The sequence below is a fragment of the Solanum stenotomum genome, chromosome 9, assembly GCF_019186545.1.
Source record: "Solanum stenotomum isolate F172 chromosome 9, ASM1918654v1, whole genome shotgun sequence".
Lineage (NCBI taxonomy): Eukaryota > Viridiplantae > Streptophyta > Magnoliopsida > Solanales > Solanaceae > Solanum > Solanum stenotomum.
The window spans coordinates 2,634,042-2,651,834 of NC_064290.1; the positions used below are offsets into that span (position 1 = coordinate 2,634,042).

The 17,793-nt window shown below is 30.0% G+C and overlaps 2 protein-coding genes across 2 annotated transcripts in view; one reads left to right on the forward strand and one right to left on the reverse strand.

Annotated features, from left to right (window-relative positions):
- Positions 1-17,793, forward strand: part of LOC125875815 (probable galacturonosyltransferase 15) — a 222,935-nt gene that overhangs the window by 89,288 nt on the left and 115,854 nt on the right. The window lies entirely within an intron of this gene.
- On the reverse strand, positions 9,594-13,428 carry LOC125875816 (glycerol-3-phosphate acyltransferase 1). Its single transcript, XM_049556857.1, has 3 exons — positions 12,656-13,428; positions 10,624-11,101; positions 9,594-10,215 (listed from the first exon to the last, which is right to left on the reverse strand). Exons 1-3 carry the CDS (start codon positions 13,400-13,402, stop codon positions 9,806-9,808), a joined length of 1,635 nt encoding a protein of 544 aa, XP_049412814.1. The 5' UTR covers positions 13,403-13,428; the 3' UTR covers positions 9,594-9,805.

Here is a 17,793-nt window from a genome sequence, read left to right on the forward strand (position 1 = left end):
TATATATATTCTCTAACGCTCAATAATCAATATATTGTTACTTTAATGCTACAAATATCCAAAACTAATTATTCAGTGCATGCATGCCAAGAACGATAATGATACGTATACCCCTTATAATTTCTTACATGTGAAAAAATGTTTAAATATCTCTCATTATTCTTCATCTACCTAAATTTCAACACTCTTACGTCAGAATATTTAAGTTCGTGTACGTTATGGTTTCATAAACCTAAACGTAAAAACTAGTAATATATTGCCATGTGCACCGAATGGGTGTATATCAAATGATAATATAAATATTCGTATTAATTGGTGTATAGTATCAGCTCTCAATTGATTTGAAAAATAATTTGGGGAGTGAGTAGTTAATGATAAGGGTAGAATATGAAGAAATTAAAAAAGAAATTGTTTTTTCTCTAAAATAAACAAGTAAAAATATATCGAAAAAAAATACTGTTTTGTTATCTTCTCCAAAACAAATAAAGTTTGAAATATTATGGTATGGGTGTTTAGTTGTTTACTTATTTAGCTCATACGTACGTACGAAGGCAATGGACGTTTCATATGGTTGATGCATGCACTTTCAGATGCCTTGTCTTTTTCATCTAGTATCAGTTATCTATATTGGAGCCTGACTAAATTAAAATCACGTTGAAAAGCCCCATATTGACTGATAAAACGCTATCTATAAAAGCAATGTCATACTTGAAAGAATTCGAATTCAAACTCAAAGTCTCTGGATGGAGCTATTTAAATAAAGGAATAAAAATCATTGTTAGATAACTGACGATTTAAAAAATGGATCAAATATGGATATCCATTTTATGCTAAGAAGCAATTGTCTCTTGTATGTGTATGAATCTACTATAACTATATGATATTCTTTTTTTTGCGAATTACTGTGCTCATCAATTAATATCCATTTGTCAGCTTATTATTTTTTATATATATGTTCTTGTTTTTCCTGAAATTCTAAATCTATTTTGATTTTTAGCTTGTGTATTCTCACATCACCATATATAGACAATATATTCACATCACCCATTGATTAATACTTTTTTATCCATGTTATATGAACAGCTTCGATATTTTATTTATTTCTGTCAATATTCGATCTGACCCACTTATTTACTTTTCCAGTTCTGATCTTCCATAGAGACTCTATATATAATTAAGTACTCCTATATATATATATATTTTATTATTATTTTTTTTTTTTTTTGAGAGCTAATATTACTGTTATCTCCTGTATTCAAATTAGAGTTAATTCCCTAAATGGTCATCTAAGTTAAGAGAATTGTCTTGAAATATCATTTATGTTTTATTTAGGACCAAAATATCACTTAACTATCCCTATTTTCCTCCAAATATACTTGACACTTCAAAAGCATAACACTCTCCTAGTTGGCATGACATGTCATTAAAGTCTTTTCTTTTAACAATAGACTAGTTTGATTCATTAAACCCATATAACTAAAATAATGATCATATTATTTTGAAAAATATATATTAATAGTTTATTAAGAATAAATCTTCATACTTAAGAATCTTTTATTATAATTAAACTTTTTATTTTTTTATGTTATGAAGAATAGGTTTTTAAACGTATTATGATATCATCAATTTTGAATACTTATAAACATATACATTAAAAAAAAAAATAGATAAACATATCACTTATGAATGCTAACTTACATCAATTAATCATAAATTTTACAATGAATCAATAATATTAAATGTTAATTAACTATTACAATAAAATTAATTGTCTATTTTGAAATTCATGCTTACAATATTTTTTTCTTGAAAAAAAAGTAAAAAGTAAATAATATTATTACTGTTTTTTATCAAAAAAATAAAATAAATTCTGAATATCTCAAAAGTCTCCTTCTATTCTAGTTGATATATCATGTTATTAAATCATCATTTTAAAAAATAATAGACATATTTGACTCATCAAACTTATGTCTCTACAAGGTAAATATATAAATTACATGAGAATTTATGAAGATTATAAAAAAGGTTAAAAAACTAATTGCTTATTTTTTTTACCAAACAAAATTCAATGAAAAAACTTTGTATGCAATTATTACTTGGTAATTTTTAAAATCCCTAACTAAATTATTGTCACGCCCCGAGCCTACACCCTGGGCAGGACCGGCACCCGGAGACCATTTCTGGCCCCAAGCGAACCCTTGGCCTGGCTCTCTTAACTCAGTGGAAACCTAGCTCACAGAATAATCCAAAGCAATGCAATATTGCAAAACAACTTAACTTATAAAATATGGCCATAAGGCAACCCGAATCTCAAAATAGGATATTTACATATATACATAGATAAGAGACTCAAAACTAGCTGACTGACTGTCTGTCTATGAAGCCTCTAAAATACTGAGATGGACGTTGGGACAGACCCCACAACATCCTAATAAGACAAAAACTAAGAACACAAAATAATTGAGTCCTCCGGAATTGCAAGGAGGCTCACCACTGACTCTGGAGTGCTCCGCTGGATCAACGACGTGCCGGAAGCTGATCTGGGTACCTGAATCTGCATCATCAAACGATGCAGGCCAACTGGCATCAGTACGTGGAATGTACGAGTATGCAAGCTGGAAAACTAAGCAACAAAGGCTAGAAGGAAATCTGAAAGAAACTGAATAGCTTACCTGGCTCAACTCAACTCAAACTGACTGACTTCTTTCAATATAAGACAATTTAAAACAAGTGCGATATAAAGAAAGACTGTTTAAAACATGCTATAAACTCTGTGTGTATACAAAGATACAATAAGCCTGAAATGTATATAGAAATACAATGAACTGATGTATATAAAAATACAATAGTCTCTGTGTATGAAAATACAATAACTGTTGTGGGAGCTTCTCTAACCGACAACCATCACATAAGAGTTATAGTGATGATATAGCGATCGACCTCACGCTGCCAGAGCATCTTATACCCGGCCAAAGGTATAAGACCTGAACTGCCTAATGGATCCACTAGTCTAATCTGAAAAGGATTCATCTAAAAAGCATGATCCTTTTCTACCCATGGTGGCTAACATGGTTCTATGGGGGCTGTGGGTTCTTTGAACGCTCCCCCAATTCGGTGCTCGATACTACTCCCAAAAATGTACTGGCTCTTATGTTTTTAAAACATATTTCTTCCTGCTGATATGAGATAATTACTCAAAAACTAGCCCGAAGGCTCTTTTGGAAATCTCAGTTTCCAACCTTGTTTAAATGTAAAAACATTTCTTTAAAACTTCTTTGGGAATACATAGTTCCCTAATAACTTTGAGAAAAGAACTCAACTTTAAACTCTTTACTTTACTTGAACTCTTGGCTTGATGTGAAACTCTTAACTTAACATGAAACTCTTAACTTTTGACTTGACTTGAAACTCAATACTTAACTTGGAACTTGAGCCTTAGAATGAAGTTAAAACGTTCAATGAAGACTCTTGGAAAACCTTAAAGACTTGCTTTGACTTACTTACTTCTAAGCTTGACTTCACTTGACTTGGAAACTAACTTCACTTGAATTGGAAACTAACTTCACTTGACTTGGAAACTAACTTCACTTGACTTGTAGTTTTACTTGACTTTTGGAAGTACCTTGGAGTGTTGGAAACAACTAGGAAACATAGGTATAATACCTAGGAACATGTATGAAAAAAGAAATGGTGAATGAAAGGGAAGGATTGGTGTCCTTGGCACTAGGAGAGGTGCAACAGCCCAGCCCCTTTTTCCCCAAAAATCCGACTTTTTCCCCTTGTTTCTTTCCAATTCTAAACCCTCTCAACCTCAAGGTTTCAGCAGCAACACTTAGAACCATAAAGACCCTTATTATACAATAGATTCAACTCAAAAATCACAGCCAGAAATCTGTACTAAATCAGCAAGAACTTCAACACAACACCACTACAACTTCAACAACCAATAAATCTTCTCTTGGAATTAAAAACAAGTTGGTGTGTGGGGGTATGAACCAACCAACACTAAGGATCATCAATCTCTCAACATACAATAGATCACAACTCAAATACACAGCCCAATCCTGTCCCACAACCAACAATAACTTCAACAACACAACTAACAACATCAACAACAACTAACAACTTCAACAACAATTCCAATCTTTTCTCAAATCATAAAATGAGCTTCGTGTGTGGGGGAAAGGATCAACCCACACAAAGAACTCACATACCTATTAGGGATCACCCCCGACGATAATCCACGACGGAAACTTGTTGATCTCCTTTCTCCTCTTCTTCTTCTCTTCATCTCCTCTCAAGAACCCTAACTCTTTCTCTTTAAAATGGGATAAAAGAAATGATCCAAAATCAGCCTAACACACCATGTAACCTCAAGAGAAAGAATTTGGGAAAAGACCAAAATGCCCTTAAATTTCCGGACGGATTTTCCTTCCAACTGCCCATCTTCTAAAAGGTGTAACTCCCTCATACGAACTCGAAATCGAGCAAACTCGGTGGCGTTGGAAAGATCGTTCCACGAGCTTCGCAACCATAACTGGAACTACTCCTAAATCATCCTGAGCTAGGATTTACGACTACTCAAAGTTGGCCAAAAACTCATTTTTTTCCATACTTAACCAAATTTTCCAGATTATTAAATTTTTCCAAAAATGACTACTTTCCAATTTCAAGCTTCTTCAAAGCCACTTCAAATTGTCGGATGTTACAATTATTTGAAAATTTTAAGCAGTTTTTTTTTATAAAAGTATTCAAATAAATTTTTAAGGTTGACAAGAAAGTTGGTGAAAGAGAAAATTATTATTTATTTATTTTTAAATTTAATTTTGTATTCTTATTCTTGCTATATTATATTATATTTTAACTTATCATACAAATTAAACACCAATATATATTCTCATCTCATCCCAAATTCATGAAATACAAGTAATAATTAATTGAATTGCCTATTTTAATTCAATAATATACATATTATATGAGATTAATATACAGATAAATAAAGATCAAAATTTTATTTTTAATATAAATATTATTCACTTTCTATTTTCTTTTCAAAAAATGATCTTGTAAGTAAGGATTTCAAAGTACCCAATTAATTATTTTTAGTAGTTAATTGACCTTTAATATTATTGACCCATTATATAATATATGATTAATTGATGTAAGTTGACATTCATGTGTGATTTATATATCAATATTTTTTGAATATATGTGTTTAAAAGTATTCAAAATTGATAACATTATAGTAAGTTTTAAAAAACTATTCTTCATTGCATAAAAAAATAAAAAAAATAATTATGACAAAAGATTCTTAAGCATGAAAATTTATTCTTAATAAACTAATATATACTTTTTAGAAAATAATAAGATCATTATTTTAGTTAAATGAGTTTGATGAATTAAATAAGTCTATTCTTAAAAAAAAGAAAGATTTAATGACATGGCATGCCAAATAGGAGAGGAGTGAGGCTTTTGAAGTGTCAAGTATATTTAGAGGAAAATAGGGATAGTTGAGTGATATTTTGGTCCTAAATGAAACATAAATGATATTTCAAGGCAATTTCCTAAACTTGGGTGACCATTTAGGGAATTGACTCTTCAGATTAGCAAACCAGAAATAATAAAAGATGAAAAGAAAAACACAAAGAACTATCCGAGTCCACAGAACCCATTGTGTGTCCTTAAGAAATTTAATCCCCTCAAGCCCTCGAGGTTGCAGATTAATTCCTCCCAAGATAAAATGGATTAACCATTAAAGAAGTAGCGGTACCTCAAACTTCGATAATTTCAACGAACTCAAAATGACAGCTACGAATCACACGCATAGACACGATCGATCGATTTTATTTTGTAAGAAATGTATGCAAAAGAAAGGAAGAATTCGATGCAGAAAAATCAAAGAAAACCTCTCTATTTATAGCCAACAAAGGGTAAAGGTCATAACCCTTTGGAAAGAAGACAACCTTTCAGAAAGAAAACAGCCTTTCAGAAAGGTCACAACACTTTGGAAAAGACACAACCTTTCAAACGGTCACAACCCTTTAGAAAGGACACAACCTTTCATAAAGGTCACAACCCTTCGGCATAGTTACAACTCTTCAGGAGAGTCACAACCCTTCATTTCCTGTTGACACCTTTAAAACCCAACAATTACTCCACAAGATGTACTATATATGAACACACTTATTAATGATGACAAATATTTTCAAATACAAGTCAGGAAAATCAGACTACGTATCTCGATCGATGATTAATTAGTTCTTATATATGTAGGGTCAGAGCCAACTTAAGAATAGGGATTCGGAAAAATTATACTATTATTTATAAATAGTTATATATATACAAGTTAGTACTTTTTCATAATTCGATCCGTTTAATGAAAATTTTGATTCTGCCTATGCGACTAAACTCTTTTAGGGAGTAAATATTGTTGTTTCAGGGGACATGCAATTAAATTGATCGTACTGAAGTAGATATATTTTGTACATGTTCATTTTAATGCACTATATATCGGTGAATGTACAAGACTGGTTGATCATTTAGTTCCTTTACCTATTTGTCAATTAACATATATTGACATATAGACAAACAAAAACTAACTGGAGAAGATATTTTTTTTAATTTTTTGTGCATATATGCATGGCTTAATAGAAGGAGGAACCAATATATAATTTCTTCAACTACCCACAGCAGCATGATGACCCTATTTCTTTCAAATTTTAATTTAATGATGACACGTTTTCGAAAAGCTTTCCAGTACAATCACATTATTAACAAGACTGATAACAATCATACAAAATTTACAATTAATGTGAAAAAGAAAACACTGTGGATAGAGACAGGGGCTAGCTAGGTAGGGGGACGGGAGATTAGGTCCAAAATTTATCTTAACGTGATATTAGAATTGGGTCTATTCAATTCTTTGTTCACCAATGTTACACGTTCATGTTGTAGTGCTCATGTTTCAGTTAATGAGGCCTGGACATGTGGGGGAGTGTTAGAAAATCTCACATCGGAAAAAAAAATGAGAAATTGATCTCTTTATATAGACCTGAATAATTCTTCCTCTATGAGCTAGATTTTGGGTTGAGTTATGCCCAAAATTCACCTTTACATAGTTTGAAACAAAAAATTATATTATTTATATATAGTTAAAATTAATTTTATCTATACATAATAAATTATGTTAAGTCTCCTTCAACTTCTTCGTGTATATATTTTTTCATATTTTAAATTGCTTAATTAAAATTTTGAATCACTCTCTCTCAAATTAAATGACGATGCTTCTGCTTTATGGAATCCAAAGAATTGTGTGGGATCGGATAGATTTATGTTTATGTCCTACATTGCCAAATTTCACATTTTTATTTGTTATTAGTTTATATGTTTTTGTCCTATGTCTTATTATATTTTTTGTTATTTTATTATATAAAAGTAGTTTAATTTAATTTTATTCATGAATGAGTGATGTTTCTATTATAACACCTATAAATTTTATTAATTATTTTCTTATAGAGGAAGGTAAATTATAAAATATGATAATAATAAATCATAAGGAATTGTGATTCTTTTATTGTTTGAAAGTTAAGAGGTTAGAGTTGATATGTATATCTACCATTGAATTATTTATATTTGTAAAATCATGTTAGTAGTTTTGTTTTTTAAAAGATTCATTTTTAAAAAAAAAAATTATTAATGTATTTTTATAATTTTTATATTATTATACTATTTACTACATTATAAATTAAAAAATTAAAAATTATGGGTCTATCTTACGTGTCCCATGCCTCCAAGTCTCCAACTTACGCATCACCTCATGCTAAGTATAATGTCTTGCCCACACCTCATTTTTTAAAACATTGCTTGAAATAAATTTTCTACATGTTCAACCCTAAGGATCATTTGGTAACTGATTAGAATAATATAGGTATTCATATTAATATCAGAGGGATATATTAGTTATAACAAAATATATGTACATTATTTTATTTGGGTATTATTTATGTTGTATTTAATTATTTATGTATCAATCATTTCATATTTTATCCTATATAAAATAATATGAGAATTTTCTGATAACTTATACATGTATGCAAATTTTTAAATTGCAGACTAAACACTACATTAATTTTCTTCATGAATAACTTACCTCCTAATCACCTATGAAACGTATAAATATTAGTTATACATAATTTAACACCAATATATCTTACTTTCAAATCAATTATTTTTTTTGTATATATTTTTGGCATATATGTATGGCTAATCTTAGGAACCATAACATCTTCAACAACTCAGCAAACATGATGACCCTATTTCTTTTTAAGTGTCACGTTTTTCAAAAATGCCGTTGAGTACGATTAATTAATAACAAGACTGATAACAATCATTCAAATTTTATAATTAATGTGAAATGGGAACCTTAGACAAAGGCACATTCAAATAAAATCTAAGATAGTTCTGCTTTAGTTACTTATTAAGAATAGCATAGCGACGAAATTATTGCGAATTTGACTTCTCTTCATTTTTTACTTTTTACATTCTTATCAAATTCTTATTTGAAAGAGAGACACGTATCACATAATTAAATCAATGTCAACTCATATATTGCAGCGCCAACAAATACTCTGGACCTTTAAATAAATGACTTTTTAGTCAAATTAATTTGGGCCTAATATAGGTGGGATCAAAAATTAGTTTTCTTTCCTTCCAAATATACCCTTAGTTCACCATAAACGATTTAAAAAGTTTGAGGACATATCAAGGATTTTTTTTTTTAGAGATAAAAGTTGAGCAAGTTATAATAGTTAGTTAAATAACTTACATACATAAACTGTATTTACTAACGAAAATAATGTAATATAAAAGGTCATACTTCTACATACAACTCAATTTTAGACCACAAGAATAGAATTAGTACTTCTGCATATAAGTCCTCAAAAATTTTAATCACAAGAATTGAATTAGTATCCCAATTGCATTTACTTCTAAAAGAATAGAATTAGTATTCCAATTGCATTTACTTGCAAAAGATATATGTGAGATGTCTCAATTACTCTATTTGACAATCCATTTCTAAACATCATTTTATTAAAGTCGCATTTAAATATTCAAAAAAAAAATTATTATTCCATTAATCAAGATGATTTTTTTTTTACATACATTACCACTTTTAGACCATAAGAACAGAATTAACATTCCAATCGTATTTACTTGTGAAAGATATATGAAAGATGTCTCAATTACTCTCTCTAATTATCCATTTTCAAATATCATTTTAGCACATAAATATTCAAAAAAAAAAAGAATATTATTACTCCATTAATCAAATGTGTACGAAGATGAAAAAATTACATACATTACCACTAATTGCATACTCCCTCCGTCCAATTTTATATGTCACCTTTTTACTTTGCATTTGTATTAAGAAATGATGTAACTTTACCCTTCTACCCTTATTTAATTTTTTTGGAACTCAAGTTTTCAATCAATGAATATGAATTAATTTATTTTGATTAGTTAATTTAACCAATAAACAAGAATCATTTTTCTAAGTTGGTCAAATGAATATTTTCAAGGCTAATAACTCACAAGGGTAAAAAAGAAACAGTATGGTAATTTATGCATTGATTTTATAAAATGACAAGTATTATGGACCAACTATTTATAGAAAGGAATGACATATAAAATGGGACGGAGGGAGTAATAAACATATACTCACATTTATATATGTGCTATACTAAATAAAGTGAATATAACAAAGAAAGATTAAAAAAACACTAATCCTATATACTCCATAATTAAATTAATTAGGGGTATTTATTCTTGAATTTTGATCTTCAACTACCCCTTCATTACCAGCAAGCATTAAATATTTATCCCTTCTTGTAAGATTAGTGCACTCAAATCCCAATGCAGCACCTAATTGTCTTTGTATATAATTAGCCACTTCATGACTTGATTTTCCACCAGCACAAGTCAATTCTTTTGGTAATTTGCCTAATATTTCAACATTGTAACAAGGCCTTGGATTCATCAAGAAGAAAATTGGGTCCAAACATTTAAGCCCACTAGCTGTTGTACCATAAAACATGCTAACATTTGTGTTCATAGCCACTGGTACAATCTCATCTGCTAATTCTGCAAATAGTGAACTGAACCTTAATAGATATGGCTCTCTACATGTTGTCCCTTCTGGGCATACCACTAAGTCACCTATAAGAAAAATAGAAATTGAAATTAGTTACGATTTTTTTGATGTTTAGTGACAGAAGTTGTCAGTTTATAGTCACATAGAACGAAAAATAAGAATATTTTTTGACATTACCTTCACTAAACAATCTTTTTTTGATGTTTAGCAACAGAAGTTGTCAGTTTATAGTCACATAGAACGAAAAAATAAGAATATTTTTTTGACATAGAAAAATGTAGGTCTAGTCAAATACTTTCCCATTGAATGAAAAAAAAAGGGAGTATTTTGACATTAACTTCACTAAGAAATCGTTATGATTTTTCTATGTTTAGCGATAGAAGTCGTCAGATTATAGTCACTTAGAAAAAAAAAACTTATGTCTAGTCAAATACTTTTACGTAGAACAAAAAATAGGAGTATTTGAACATTACCTTCACTAAGCAATCTTTGCATGGCTTCTCCATCTTTTTGTCTTGATCTTGTCAATCTCACAGTTTTAATAGGAGCAAGAATTTCAGACATTTTGCTTAAACTATAAGTCACTGCTGTTAAAGGCTTTCCCAAAGATGTGCTAAGAAATACAGGGTCCAAAAGTGTTCTATGAGTGCAAACATATAGGACTCCTTTGTCATTTTCAGATCTTGGAGGGTCAGTACCTTTAACTCTGAGTCTTATACCACTTAATTTTCCCAACAAAACAGCTACTTTGTAAGGCAAACATATGCCAATTAAGATTCTAAAAATGGATAGTGGAATCCCAATTGGTAGCCACATAAACATGGCTAATGTTGCAAGAGGTGTAGGTAGAAATGCTAGCCTTCCATCATGAAAAACTAATGGCTTTGGGTATTTTTCCCTTGGTAATATTGACTTAGCCTTTTCATCCTCTCTGTTCACCACATAAGCTTCCTGTAACAGAGACAAAATCAGAATTTTAACTTTATGTATCATTTTGTATTTAGAATGGTAACAACTAAAATTTTCATGAATTTGTTAATACAGATTCACTGTTTGAGCAAAAGCTACTGAATTTGACTAAGTCAGTATCTAAGCTTCAACACTGCTTAAAATTAAATAATTTGACTCTCGTACTAATATTGACACATGAATAACCAAGGACATGTCATGTGAAATGAATGATAAGTTTTGATATTTACAAAGTTTTGTAACTAAATGTTGATGAATTTAATTTATTTTTATTTTTATTTTTGCATAATGAAATACTCAAAAAACTAAATGCAGAACAATCATATGCCTTGAAAGTGTCAAGTCACTACAACAGTACAAAATAAATAAACATCTGAAGAATAATGGGACCAGATTTAGTTGAAGGTCTTTTTCATTAGCAGAAATTTTCTTATTACCTGGCAAAGGAATACAACTGTAACTTGATAAATGAAAAGTGAGGTCGATGGAAAATTTATATTTCCTCTGTGTAATTCAATAATGTCGGAGATTAATTGGATACAGAATTTTTAAAAACATAGACACATTCTTACATTTCTATAGGGGTGGAGTGGGAGTGTCGGCCACAGGAAAATTTAGTATTTATCTTAAAAGTCGATTAAATATGTACATATTATTGATTTAAAACCGAATAACTTAAATAATTATAAAATAGCCTTGTTGATTCCTTCTCTACATACCTATAAGGACGGAGGGAGAGTATCGGCTATGAATTCGGCCAATTTAAACATAGTATTTGACTTAAAAGTCCATCGAAATATGTATCTATAACTTAAAATATTAGACTTTAAAAGTCATAAGCTTCAAATGCTCCTCCTCTACCTACTTGTAGAGACGGAACTACAATATTACATATGAGTTTGAGGGAAATTCAATAATTTTTACTTAAAACTTTGTGTTTTTATATTAGAAATTTCATTAAACTTGTATAAATTTTGAAGTGTGGACACAATAACCAAAACAAGCCATAAATTTAATGGCAAGTTTAGGATACATAAAGTTCAAGATCTAGTTCTACCTATTCATACCAACCAACTATATCCTTAAAACTTATATTCTATTCATATCATTATATTTCAATGATTATAATATCGTATCATATTTAATAGTAAAAAGAAAATTTTAAATTCAAAACAAGAAGATCACAAAAACATATAAAAATACATCATTTCTCAACAAATTAAAAAGAAAAGAATATCACATATATATATATAAGTAAAACAAAAGGAGCGTCATCAAGAGTTATGGTGGGGTGATATAACTTTGTCTTTGGTAAGAAGCGTTTTACAACTCAAAGCGAGATTTTCAAGCACAAACAGAAATAACTTGTATCTGATATCAAACACCGAATTGAGTTGTTGTGGAGTGATGAAACTGGCTTTGGTAAGAAGGTTTTACGGATTTTTAGACACAAACACAAATAACTCATCATAATTCAAAGCAAGTATCAAACACCGAAGAAAAAAAAAAAAACCAAAGGAAGCACTAAAAGCATACCTTGCAAAGGGAGATAAACAAATGATCATGAAGACTTGAATTTCCAATACCAATATCTGGTTTTTTCTCACTAACAACTTCCATCAATGCTCTATGCTTAATCAAAATCCCAGAAGATAAAACAAATCCACTAAAATAATTCCCAAAACAATGCAATTCAGTCCCTTTAACACAATCAACACTCAAATATTCCTTCAAAAAACTTTCCACCATAACTCTAGGCACACTCGTAAACACCATTCTTTCCCCTGCAGATTTCATCACCTCGTAAACACCAACATTCAAATTTTCAAGATAAAATTTAGGTAAAACAGCTCTACCAACACATTCAACATCCTTAATTTTCATCCCACAGAAAGATATAAACACCATAACTCTCAATTTAGCTTCGAAATCAAGAACGAATAACAGAGGACTTGACAGAAGCAAAAACAGAGCTCTTAATATACTGCCACCTTCGAAAGCAATTAACATGAAATACGGAAAAAATGATTCAGATCTAAGTAATGTAGATTGAATATCACATATAATTGTTTCCGATTTTCTTATATTGTTACATTTCGAGATGTTTGGGTACAGAGGAATTTGATGAGATGATCTAAAAGATGAATTCTTGAAAAAAATTCGAGAATTTTTAACTTTCATTGCTGCTTTATAACATGAATTTGCGAGGAGTTTGTAAAGAAACCATTCTGCTACTTTTAGTAAAATCATTGGAAAAACTGTATTTTTTAGTGGAAGTGTCATTTTTTTGACAGAAAAGTTGTAAAGGTTTTGATGAAAATTAGAACAGAGGAAGAAGGAATTTATAGGGGAAAAAAATTAAGAACGTTGACTCTTTGCATTTAATTGCCGCCCAAATTAAAAAATGGTTACTTTCTTTGTTATTTCGTTTTTTTATACTAATATTTTGTGAGAATTTTTTTTTTCTTCTTAAAATAATTGGTATTTTTATACTAGGTGATCTAAATTTTTCTTTTCGTTATATTTGGTTAGCAACATTTTGGGTAGGTTAGAGTGTTGGTGACCGTCTACCTAGTTTTCTGTTTATGTTTGAAAATATTTTAGAGGTTTTTTTTGCTACTTTTTGGAAAACAGCACACTTGCCACTTCTTTACCCTAATCATGGTTGATTTTTTATATTAAATTATATTAGTTTATAATAATTTGTTATGAGAAAGTTTAAATGAGAATTAGTATTGACTAAGTATGGTATAAGAGTCAGATCGGATGTGAGCCCTCAGAAAATTGGACAGTCGTTTGGTGGAAATACAATTTGTTTGTGAATGTGCGTGTGCTAGATCGTATAGTGGTGCCTCAGTTAAAGAATGTTTGGATCTGGATGCAAGAAGGGGTGTTGAATGAATGGAATCATGGACATCTTATAGGTTTGAATTAATAGATCTCCTCCCTTTACGCTAGGTTTTAGAGTGTAACTAAGACCTAAGATTTGATTTGATATGGTATTAGAGTTAGCATGTTAGGTCCGATGTGATGCCCCTGCACTATGTGTGTGAATATATCCTTGGTCCTTTGAATCAAACAATGGAAACCTTGGGAAGAGAACTCTTAGAAGGTCTATGCAATCATCCCCTCTTTGATAAATGGAATATTCCATATCGGTGAATGAATAGAATCATGGACATCTTATAAGACTTGGATAGTCCACCTCCCTTTACAATAGCATTTGGAGTGTAAGTAAGACCTAAGACTTGATTTGATATGGTATCAGAGTCGGTTCATTAGGTCTGATGTGACGTCTCTGCACTCTGTGTGTGAATATAATATTTTTGGTCCTTGAATGTCACTCTTCGAATCAAACAATGGAAACCTAACTGGGAAGAGAACTCTTATCAGAAGACTTGGACAATCCCCCTTCCTTTGAACTTATCTTTGAGGTGTGAGTTATGTCCGGATCAAATTTGATAATATTAAATTCTGAACTCATAATTTCGATAGTGTAAGTGGATATTGATTAGAATGATCCCACATCGAATGAGAAAAAAAACCCTAGGTTTCTTATAAAACTTGGACAATCTTCTTTTTTTTAAGCTTATTTTTTAATATAAGTTAGGTCCTAGATCAAATTTGACAATATTAAATTCTGAACTCCATAATGTGAGAGGTCAAGTAAGAACATAAACATTGAATTCCACATTTGCATGTGTGCTTACCTATGGATGTCCCAACTCCTACGTGATAGTGTTAAAAATTAACGATATATATAACTTAAACTCGTAGTATGATGTGATGTAAACACCGAGTAACATTTCTTTTTCGTCTCGACCTTTCTTGTTTGACTTTTCTTTGCATGAATAGGTCGTGTGTTGAAGTGTGTGCAATATATATTGGTATGTATACCCTTTTGGGGTCCTACAATTACCAATATCCAGATTAACATAAATAGAAATGACCATCATTAATGCCCTCTGGAGTTGAATAAATCCATATCAGAAAAAAAGAGCAATTAATTAACAAACTTTCTTGAGCAATCTAGTTAGATTATCTAATATTAATTGTTTGACCATTTCGAACTTATTCTTTTTTATATATATAATATAACTCAAAGAAAACACGTCTATTAACACGACATGCAGTTAAATTACAACCATAAACTACCCCATCGTTGACTTTTTTACTGCTGTATTAATTAATTAAATGGTAAACAAAAATATTTAAAATTAAAACTAGTTTTTGTCAATTCTATTTTCCTTTTCCGTTGGATGTATTCAATTAATGAAAGTGTGTTTTTATTGTGAATATTGAATGATATCTGCCAGTGTATCATGATAAGTATATAGTTATCACCATCCATAATTTAATTATATAAAATATTTTGTATCATAGATGTGAATGGCCTAGATTTTCGTTCTTGGTCATGAGACGTGATTATTTGAAGTAAATTTTTTTTGATAGATGTCATGATGTGAATGAAAGATAACTAATTAAATTAAAGATAGATTTTAAATTTTCATCTATAATGAAGCATTTAAGGAAGTCACTTCGAACGAGTTTTTAGAGTTCCGAGTCCTTCAGTACACATATACAAGTTGTTGGTCATTTAGGTTCGAGTTCAAAATTCCATCGTAATCTATTTGATTTATTGAGTTTATTGTTTTATAAAGAGGTCACTAAACTATTGAAAATAAGTTTATAACGTCAATTTTTTTTCTTTTCTATATATAAAAAAAAGTAACATATGTTTTGTTATTTCACTTTAAAAAATCACGCAGACCAAAAATGTATTTATATACAACCTCCTATCTGATCCAAATTCCAATATACCTCGCCTCTAAAATATCTTTATGTGCCTACAAATGCCTAAAAGCGAGAACGGGGTAAAATTTCAACTAAGGGTAATCAAAATATAAAGAAGTAAAATTATGTAGAAATCGAGGAATGTAAGATTAAAAAATATTTTTATCTACTACACAGTTTAATTTTTTGACAAAGGAATAGCGCATTGATTGACACCCCTCAAGTATGTGTGGCTATGCCGCTGTCTAAATCAACAGTTATTTTACTAAAGCAACACTTATTTTAAAATGAATAAAGCTACTAAATTAAGTTTGAATGAATCCATAAAATACGCATTTGCATCCACCCCTATATTCATATACGTATTTAATTTGGCCACCTTTAAAGAGAACAATGCGTTTATTGAGATCTTAAGGTGCACTAAATTAATATATTTTTAGAGTGATAGATTTGCAATTTTCCAAGATGATTGTATTGTCCAACTTGGGTAATTTTGTCAGACTGAAACTTGGACTTCATGTTACTACTGCATACATATATAATGAAATAATAATATGAATTATATTGTGTGACTTGCACTTCTCAAATTTGGAGCAGGTACACATGTATAGTAGGTTTATTCAAATTTAATAACTTTAATTTGGATCTGAGGTGGAGCCAGTATAAAGAGTTTGAGGATTCTAAATTTCTTTTAGAACCGTCAATCAATTTTGTTAGGATTCACAAATTAATATACATATATATTTAATTAATTTTCTAGTACAAATGCCGAGTCTAAGGAAAAGCTATTGGGTTCGTCCAAACCTACGAACCCCCACCTAGCTCCGCCTCTGATTTGGACCATATAAGTATATACATTAAATAAATATTATCATAGTCTAAATATATACAATAGTTATTATCAATGTATTTGTTGTGTATAGGTTTCTATAGTATATGTATACACTTACGTATATATTTTAGGCGGAATAATATCTAGGAGACCTTTGTACTTAGCTCTGTTTGTCAATTTTGACCCTTCTACTTATCATTTTGCCAACTGAATTCTTAAACTCATCAGAACACAATATTTTAATTAATCCTAAAATACACGAGTCTCCCAAGTTACAAACAGAGCTAAATATAGGAGTCCAATTGACCAAAGTGTGTAGGGGCGTAATTAACCCTAAAAATGTGTGTGAAATGAGTACAAATAACAAATTTTAAATTTAATAGATGAAATGAATTGTATTATAGCGGAACTTGAAGTGCGAACTTGTTTAAGTTTAAATTTTGAATTTGATTCTGTTCGAAAGTGGATTGGGGTTGTGGGGGGGGGGGGTTAGAACAGATAACTTAGCTTGGATATATTCTTGATTGATAAAAGTAGTTAGGATCATGCAATTCCTGTTAAAGGTTTGGTGAAATTTCAATCATTTGGTTTGAATGTTTTGATTTTTTCTCTTTGCATAAGATTTGTATTTTTTCTAAGAAAGTTTGAATAGTCTGTCCACACTATAATATTTCAAATGATTTTTAGAACATGCATATATAGCCACTAATTAATCTGAAGTATTAATAAAACTATAGAACATTAATTAATATAATATACGTTTTATGCAATTTGGTACCATGCCCAAATATTGTGACGTATTAATTCTTTAGTCCATTTGTGTGATAATTAATATATGAAAAACTAGTAAAGATGTGTGGTTAATCACTACAACAAAAATGTTATGACAAGGTTTTTATTTAAATAATATTCATACGTTTGTCATGATATTTCATATTTGGTGTATCATGGCAAGAGTAAATTTATGTCAATGTATTAGTTATTCTCTACCTCGCAAATTAATTGTCATTTTAGTAATAAAAAAATGTTTCGATAATTCTTTGTCTAT

What these genes read in the sequence shown, in the direction of transcription:
- LOC125875816 (XM_049556857.1), bottom strand. Translation starts at nt 13,402, where the DNA reads ATGACACTTCCACTAAAAAATACAGTTTTTCCAATGATTTTACTAAAA. An exon ending in TGTTTATCTCCCTTTGCAAG is followed by an intron (nt 11,102 to 12,655) that starts GTATGCTTTTAG and finishes TCTCTGTTACAG; the next exon opens with GAAGCTTATGTGGTGAACAG. An exon ending in GCAAAGATTGCTTAGTGAAG is followed by an intron (nt 10,216 to 10,623) that starts GTAATGTTCAAA and finishes TTTTTCTTATAG; the next exon opens with GTGACTTAGTGGTATGCCCA.